Raw genomic sequence first — 8,814 nt, 5'->3', positions numbered from 1 at the left:
ATGACAAGTGGAGAGAGAGAGAGTAGAATTTACTATATGAATAATAAATTGGTACACAGAATAATTTTATTAATATATTACAAGATTAATATATTATTTGGAAATCATATTATTAATTAGTAATTAATCAGAAATTAATATGATATTAATTTTGGGATTAAAGGAACTAATTAATAATTGAGGGATTGTTCTGCAAATCATTGATAGTTGCAGAATTGGGCTGATGGGCTCCATAGAGTGGAGTGGACGAAATCCTAAAGGGGGGCACTATAGATTTCGTCTAAGGGCTCTAAAGAAGGAGTCATTATCACCTCCCAAGGTTTTATGCCGAAGATCCTAGTAAGGATCAAGGGTTTTCCTTGTAAACCATTGTGTCACTTTCTTTTATCATTTGTTATTACATATTCTGAACATCATAGTCTCTCATTCAATTTGGTTAATTAGCACTTGTGTAATTTTTTACCAAAACAAAAGGGTTTTTATGAAGCTTATGGATGTTAGGAAGCCTTCTGGAAGAAATGAGTGGGTGTCTTAATGGATTAAGGGCTTAATCCATTAAGTTGTTCCAAAGCAGTTCCCACTACGTGGTAATATGCTTACCACGTCATGGTGATTAGGTTTATTGTGGCTATTTTATCTAGAGACTGCCATGTCGTAGCTTGTGCTTGGCGACAACGTGGTGGCCACCTAAGTTGACTTTGACTGTTGACCTTTGACTTTTGACCAAGTTAACTTTTGGTCAACTTGAGGATATTTGGGCTATAGATTGAGGATTGGCCTTTGTTTGTTGTATAGGTGACTCGTAGTACTAGTCTAATATTCGTGAGTGTTGTATTGCTTATTTGCTAGTCTGCGAGGTGAGTTTTCTCACTATACTTTAAGCTATAGTATGTCTCCTCGCGTGTAGGATGTTGTTATGTTGTAATGATCGTTGTACCCTTGCGTATAGGATGTTGTTATGCTCTGTTGGTTATATAGATAGATTTGTTATGATTACCTGTATTTGCCTATTATTGTTATGTGCATACGTCGGCATGTTGTGTTTGGGTTGAGGCGGTCCTGTTGTGTGCAGTAGGCCAAGATACTAGGGCGGTCTAAGTGTACCATAGGCCTTGCGAGGTGATTCGGTTAGACTGAATGCACGGGGAGAGTGGTCCAGGTGTACTGTAGGCCTTGGCGGTCCAGTCAAACTGAAGGCTCGTGTATGCATGCTTGTATATGTATTGTTGTGTGAAGTATTATGGGGAACTCACTAAAGTATAACTTACAATTATGGATTTAAATGTTTTAGATACCTTAGAGGATTAGGGGAAGGAAAATCCATGATTATACACATCATCCAGTAGTTGTCATGTTTGGAGAGATACTCTGGCTTTATTGCTCGGATTTGATATGGTTGTAAAACAATGTTTCTAGTGACTTGTGTTTGATGAAAATACAATTTTTTTTCTCTCTTTTAAAAATCAAAACTTTTGATGCATAATAGCCTAAAACAGTAATTAAACTAGTTTTGGGTTGGTTATAATACTAAATTAGCTAAAACTTGAACATATAATTATGATTTACTTGGTATTCCGGAAGCATTTTTCGTGTTCTGGAATAACTATTTTACATTACTAATCATATAAACAAACAACTAAAATTGTAGGAATGAAAAACTTACCAATAAAACTATCAAATTATCGGAATCATACATCATATCTTCTTTGCTTCTTTACTCCAGAAGGTAAAAACATTTCGGAATAAAATCCGAAATAAAGGTTTTATACTTTTTCCATCCTTGGGAACATGCCAAAATAGGTATTCAGGAACATGTGGAGTGGGTCGGGTCGGATCCGTATAGTATAAAATGGATTCCGAAATAGCCCATTCGGAAAAAAGAAATATTAAAAGAAGAAGCTGGTTATTTGTTTAAAGAACCAACAGGAAGAAGATTAGATTACTTAATTTCCCAATAAATTATTTCGAGGACTTTTAAAATATTAGATTTGTTGATAAAGTTCAAACTTAACAAAAAAAAAAATCTTAAACAATGACTAATTAATTTTTTATTGTATTTGAAACAAACGCGTAGAAAAGGTAGTGTGCCAAAACGACAAGCCCACTTCACCTAACGTCACTGTAACGGTGATGTTGACTTTCATGCCTTTATATTCCCCTTTGTTTAACAACCTCTCATTTTACTAATTTCAATGGCGTCTACTTCAGCTTCATCTTCTTCTTCTTCTCTGCTAAATCATACCTGCTGCCACGACGTTTTTTTAAGCTTTAGAGGTGAAGATAATCGTAATTCATTTACAGATCATCTCCATGCAGCTTTAAAGCGAGCAGGAGTTCGCACTTTTAGGGATAATGATAATATCGACAGAGGTCTAGAACTGAAGCCGGCAATCGAGAGAGCAATCAAAGAATCTAGGGCTTCTATAGTTGTATTGTCAGAGAAGTATGCGAATTCCAGATGGTGCCTTGACGAGCTGCTGTTGATCCTTGAGCAAAGGCAGAGCATAAATCATTTTGTTTTACCAGTTTTTTACCATGTTGATCCCTCAGATGTCAGGAACCAGAGACGAAGTTTTGCAATAGAAGTAGAGGAAGGAGTAGAAGGGTCAAAATGGACAGAGTATAATGTCAATCGATGGAAGGCAGCCCTTGCAGTGGTTGCTGATTTGACCGGCATGGTTTGTTCGGGGTATGATTTCTCTATTCATTTTTATCGTTTAATCATTTGGAAACTTTTTTTGGATTAATTATAGTATTCTATTGAGAGTGTTAAACATGATATAGAATTTTGTTTTCCTCACATTGCTTTAAATTTAGGCAAAGAGCAGAACCAGATGATTAGAGGCTTACCTGTGTGTCTATTCTCTGTCCGTTTCCATAGTAGTCTAACGAGTTGTTTTACTTTGCACATACTTCATTTTCTTTGCTCCTTGTCTTTGTACACATTTGGCATGATAATGGAACTTGCATTATAGTGAAGATTGCAATTTTACTTGATTGGAAAAATAGGTGTTCAGTTACTTATGTATAGACATTATGCCATTCTATTCCTTACTTACTAATGGTTTACTATAAATATAGAATATAATATGCATATATTCACCATGTGTATATGATATGAAATAGTGAGTGAGAAGTGAAACTAAAACTAAAAACTTATAACATAGCAGGTATTCTGGTTTGACTTTGGCCTTTGCATTATTGAAAACTTAATTCAATTAGATTGCATATACACTTACTATGTACACCTCAGCTCATCATATTTAGTTGGTTGATAATGGTTGCAGGAAGAATATTACATTGCTAGAGCATTTGAACTCCATGCACTATGACTGAAGCAGTTAAAGTGTTAAGAAGATTAAATGCCATGCTTAGAATGTGCTCATTTTCTTTTTTCTTTTCTCGCAGGTCTGAAACAGACTTTATCACAGAAATTGTTGATACAGTTAACCGTAAACTAGATATGAAACTAGTAAGTACTCCAGCTCATCTAATTGGAATGGACACTCGAGCAAAAGGTATCAATACCTGGTTGAAAAATGAGCAATCTGGTGCTAATGTCTTAGCAATTTGTGGCATGGGAGGCAGTGGCAAGACGACTCTGGCCCAATTCATTTATAACTCAAACAGGCAAAATTTTGAAAGCAGCAGTTACCTTGAAGAGATTGGAAAGCACTCTAAACAGTCTGATGGTTTGCTTGGGATACAAAAACAACTTCTCACCGACGTTTTAGGTGGAAGTAATATTGGAAGTATATCTAGTGTATCTGCAGGTACAAGGAAGGTTGAGGATGCATTACAAGTGAAACGGGCACTTATTATTCTTGATGATATTGATGAACATGACCAATTAGATGCTTTACTTGGAACAAGGGCTTCTCATACCCAAAGCAAAATCATAGTAACAACTAGGCTTTTAGATATCCGTGCATGGTTCAGGTCTATATCTTGGAGGTGCGAGGTGCAAAAATCCGAATTGTTGAATGATGATGAATCATTACAGCTTTTGAGTTTCCATGCATTTGGATCCAAAATTCTTATGGAAGGTTTCAAGGAGCTCGCAGTTCAGTTAGCAGAGTATTGTGGTGGAAACCCACTAGCTCTTAAAGTATTGGGTTCTTCTCTATTTTCTGATGCTGAAGAGCCAAGGGAGAAAAATAGCATGATAGGGGTTTGGGGAAGTACATTGAACTCACTGAATTCATTAAAAGGAGATCTTGATTGTAAAATCCAAGGTATACTACAAAAGAGCTTTGACTCATTACCACATGCCATTAACAAAGAGTTGTTTCTCCATATTGTTTTTTTCTTTGTTGGTGAATATGAGGGTTATGTGGCAAAGATATTGGAGCATGAATGGCATGCAAAGGCTGGGATCAGGACCCTCATTAACAGATGTCTTCTTACCATCTCACCAAGTAAAAAAGTGATGGTGCATCAATTGCTCCAAGAGATGGCAAGAAACATAGTCCTTAAAGAGTCCAGAGATCCCACAACACGTAGTAGAGTCTCACAAAATGATGAATCTTATCGTTTGTTGAGAAATGGAGAGGTAATAAGATGCTTCTTATGTGTATCTTTAAACTTAATTTCCCTTTCACCAGTTCACCACCCCCTATGCTAATTTGCCTTCTCCCATTTCATGTCTTTCCCCATTAGGGTTCAAAAACAATTGAAGGTCTAGCACTTGACATGCAAAAGCTCAAGGAAGGGATGCCATCAAATGTAAGCCTACAAGAATGTGAATGAGTGTAGTGCTTTAATTTCGATATTTTTTCTACATTTACCTTTAATTTTCAGTGAATGATAAATTTGCAGCCATCAACCCTTAAAACAGCTTCACTTGCGAAAATGGACAAACTGAAATTGCTCAAGCTAGAACATGTGGAACTCAAGGGGTCCTACAACAATTTTCCAGAATTAAGATGGTTGTACTGGACTAATTTTCGATTGAAAAAAATACCATCCGGCTTATTTGGGAGCAGCTTGGTGGCTATACATATGAGCTATGGATGGTTGGAAAAGTTTGAACCCCCCATGGTAGGAATTTGATGTCCTGTTTTTCACTTCACCTTTTAGCTTCCCAACTTTCTAACAGCTTATGTTTGTATTCTTGGAATAGGTTCTTAATTCGCTGAAGATTTTAAATCTTACATGGTCGTTCAATCTTGTGAATATCAGCCATCTTTCCCGACTTCCTAATCTCGAGACTTTGATTCTCTCGTACTGTTTCAGTCTCAGTCTGACTCATGTTTTGGAAACCATCAGAGGTCTTAAGAAGCTTTCTCTATTGGACTTTGGAGGGTGTAATCAACCTTGGAAGGTTGAATCGAATAAGAAGCCACAGCCATTGTTGGTCCCCTTGGCAGACTCATTAAAGCTCCTATTTCTCTATCGCTGCAGTAATCCGTTAATGCTGCTGACCAATCTTAAAATGCTTCGGGTGCTCGATGTGAGTAGTTGTCCAAATATAAAGTCCCTCCTGTGTCTCCCAAGTACTCTAGAAGAGTTGTGTACATCTTGGTGTTCTTCACTGAAGAAAATAACATTCGAATCAGCTCGGTTCAGATTGCGGAAATTTGAACGTCTACACTGTTACGAGTTGTGTGAAATTGAAGGCCTTTTCAAATTGGTGCCGTTAGCAAATCATGATGAAGCAGATTTGGGACATATGAAATGGATCAAAGCTTATCAGGATACTAAGGTGGTCCTCACAATTGATGATGAGCTTACAGTGGATTGGTATATACAGGTCTCTCTCTCTCTCTCTCTCTCTCTCTCTCTCTCTCTCTCTCTCTCTCTCTCTCTCCATGAATACCACCGGATAACTGATTAATATATGAATAATTTGATATTTCTGCAATTTTTATGACCAGGTGCTGTACGAATATGGTATAATGAGCACATATCTTCCAGGCATAAACTATCAAAGCATGCCAATGTCTGAGTATATGTCATCAACCGCGTTCTTATCCTTTTGTGTGCCTTCTTGTCCTGAGAAAAGCAGGATCCAAGGATTAAACATAACCGCCACTTACAAACGATCAGGCACATCAGAAAAGGGTGAAGATACATGGGCTTTGTTCACCAAAGTCAGCAATACAACCAAGGGCCTTACTTGGATGTATAACCCTGTGATCTATGCCGCAAAAGATGCTGTGTGGTTAAGCTATTGGCCCATTGGGAACGTTTTAGACGCTGGTGATGAAGTCAATGTGTCCATCTTTATGGGGGACAGATGGATGGTAAGCAGGTGTGGTGCCAGCATTGTGTTCATAGATGATGATGATGATGAAGTGGAGTTAGAATACTACAAGGATTACTCAAAAGAGGAAGAAGTTATTGGAGGAGATCTATCTGAATTTGAGCTCACTACAGGAGCCTATTATCTTTGTCGTCGCGATTACTTCAAGTCAACCACCCCTGATTGGTTAAATATGCTAGTTGGTGATACCGTTCCACGTAAAGGTAAGTTCCTCATTGAGCTGATGCTTTTCCTCAAGATTAAGCTGCAAGTACTAACTCCTATTTATATCACACTGTCATAGACTTACATGGATGGAGAAAATCTCATCAGAACGACTATAAAACATCATACTTGGAGCCGTATGCTTACAAAGACGACCCGTTTTCCGATTGACTCTAAGTATTGTACTTTTAATCATTCTTTTTTGGCATGAAATACCAATATTTGTTTGTAAATTCAAATCAATCTGCTGCTTAAATCCCTTATAACCTAAACTAACCTATATATTCATTATATAAATGAAGAGTAAATTACACAAATGGTCCCTATGGTTTTGGGTAATTTGAATGTTTGGTCCCTAACTTATTTTTTTAACTCAGAAGGTCCATACTGTTTGTTTTTGTTACACGCTTGGTCCCTACTGGGTGTTTTTGTTACGCGTTTGGTTCCTATCTTAAAAATACTATTATTTAAGTAGGGAAAAATAGTGAGGTAAGTAAGGTAAGATGAGGGGTGGGATTGGGAATGTGTTTATTTAAATAAATTTAAAAATCAAGGGAAATATAGTCTATTTAGGTAAGACAGGAATCAAGCACATAAAAAAAACAAACAGTAAGGACCTTCTGAGTTAAAAAAATAACTTAGGGACCAAACGTGCAAATTACCCTAAACCATAGGGACCATTCATGTAATTCGCTGATAAATGAATAGGGCTGTAAAATTTATAGGACGAAAAGCCAATAAACATGTTATTAACCGAACCATGAGATTAGCTATTTATTATTAGTAAACTAAAAGAGTTATTTCACAAATTTCTTTACTAAATGACAAAATTGTCAGGTGACATAAAAAATATTCCATAAAACCTTATTATTTAGTTTTTCGTTTTTTAAACATATATTTTAATATGAAATGTTTTATTTAAGGTTATCATTAGAAATTAGTATATAAACATTTTATAAATGAAATTTTTTGAAATAAATAATTAAATAGCTAAATAAATAGAAAATATTTAAAACTAAATTTTAATTAAGGGAGTAAAAATAAAATACGATAAAAATAAAATTGGTTATATGGTTAAAGTGTTGTATACATTAACACTCAATATATATATGAGTGGTCACTATAAACATACAAAAAACTATCTGGTACAATGCTATTAAATAAAAATAAGTCATAACTAAATATTAATAACCGCTAAAAAAAATTCCCATGGGAGATGCTCTTATAAGCTACCTTATTTTCTTAACCATTTTTTCTAAAAGTGGTGTAGCTAACTTTTTATTAATTTATTTTGATTTTAGATTGAAGTTATGTTGTATTTTTGTTTCCTGATAGGCTGGTTATTAAAAATCTTCCTTAATTAATGAAAGTTTTTTTTCTACGTGTCAATCTCTTATGAGTTTTGACACTTGTCATTTTATGGTATTTTTAAAATAGATATTAACCACTTGTTAATTTTTGATTTGTTTTAATTTTTAAAATTAAAGTCATATATACTTATATATGTAAAGTATTTTATATATATATATATATATATATATATATATATATATATATATATATATATATATATATATATATATATATATATTAAATTGCAATAAATATATTTTTTCTTTCTTTCTTATTTTAAAGTTGTACATTAAAATTTGTTTACATTTTAATTTAATGTTTAATCTTTTTTTAAATCAATCCGTGTAATATACGGGTCTTATACCTAGCATGTGAATAGAGAAAAGATACATAGGTAAATGACACAAAAGTGATATATTTGAGGAATTAGTGGGGAGAAGGAGAAAAAAGAAGGCATCAGAAGAGAAGAAAACAAGGATAATGATTTAGGAGGCTAATGGACTTTGACTAGGTTTTATATACAATCTACCATCAATTTTTTTTACGAGTTACAAATAATTTTTTAATTTTGTACACCATTTAGCAATTATCTTCTGGTTTAATTCAAAAAATACTAATGAAATTGTTTGTTGTACACATTTATCTTGGTTACTGTCCGACGTGGCATCCATTGATTGATGAAAAACTAGAATTTGATTATAAAGCCAAACTTCTTCGACAACGCAAAGCTCCCTCAAATTAAACATGCATTATTTATTGTTCAAGCTTGTCCACGATGATTTCCGGCTTGAATTGATAAATGATCAAGTCAGTGACACCCACAACTCTCTTCAAATATGTTTTTTTATGCTAAAATGAAAAATGTATATTTTGAACGTCCTACAAAACTTATTGATAACTAAAAACTTTTTATTGCATGATTGATTTTTTTTTTAATCAGTATAGTTGCTAAAATAAAACATCCAAAACAATATTTACAAAATGACCCCATA

General features: G+C 34.5%; 1 protein-coding gene across 1 annotated transcript; it reads left to right on the top strand.

The window, feature by feature from the left end:
* Positions 1 to 2,177: 2,177 nt before the first annotated feature.
* LOC111879802 (disease resistance protein RPV1) lies at positions 2,178 to 6,795 on the top strand. Its single transcript, XM_023876232.3, has 7 exons — positions 2,178 to 2,689; positions 3,409 to 4,552; positions 4,660 to 4,725; positions 4,819 to 5,040; positions 5,123 to 5,752; positions 5,877 to 6,468; positions 6,549 to 6,795. Exons 1-7 carry the CDS (start codon positions 2,193 to 2,195, stop codon positions 6,638 to 6,640), a joined length of 3,243 nt encoding a protein of 1,080 aa, XP_023732000.1. The 5' UTR covers positions 2,178 to 2,192; the 3' UTR covers positions 6,641 to 6,795.
* The last annotated feature ends 2,019 nt before the right edge of the window (positions 6,796 to 8,814 follow it).

Source organism: Lactuca sativa, chromosome 7 (genome assembly GCF_002870075.4).
Source record: "Lactuca sativa cultivar Salinas chromosome 7, Lsat_Salinas_v11, whole genome shotgun sequence".
Classification (NCBI taxonomy): Eukaryota; Viridiplantae; Streptophyta; class Magnoliopsida; order Asterales; family Asteraceae; genus Lactuca; species Lactuca sativa.
Note: the sequence above shows the minus strand (reverse complement) of the source record. Positions and strands in the feature narration are given on the sequence as shown.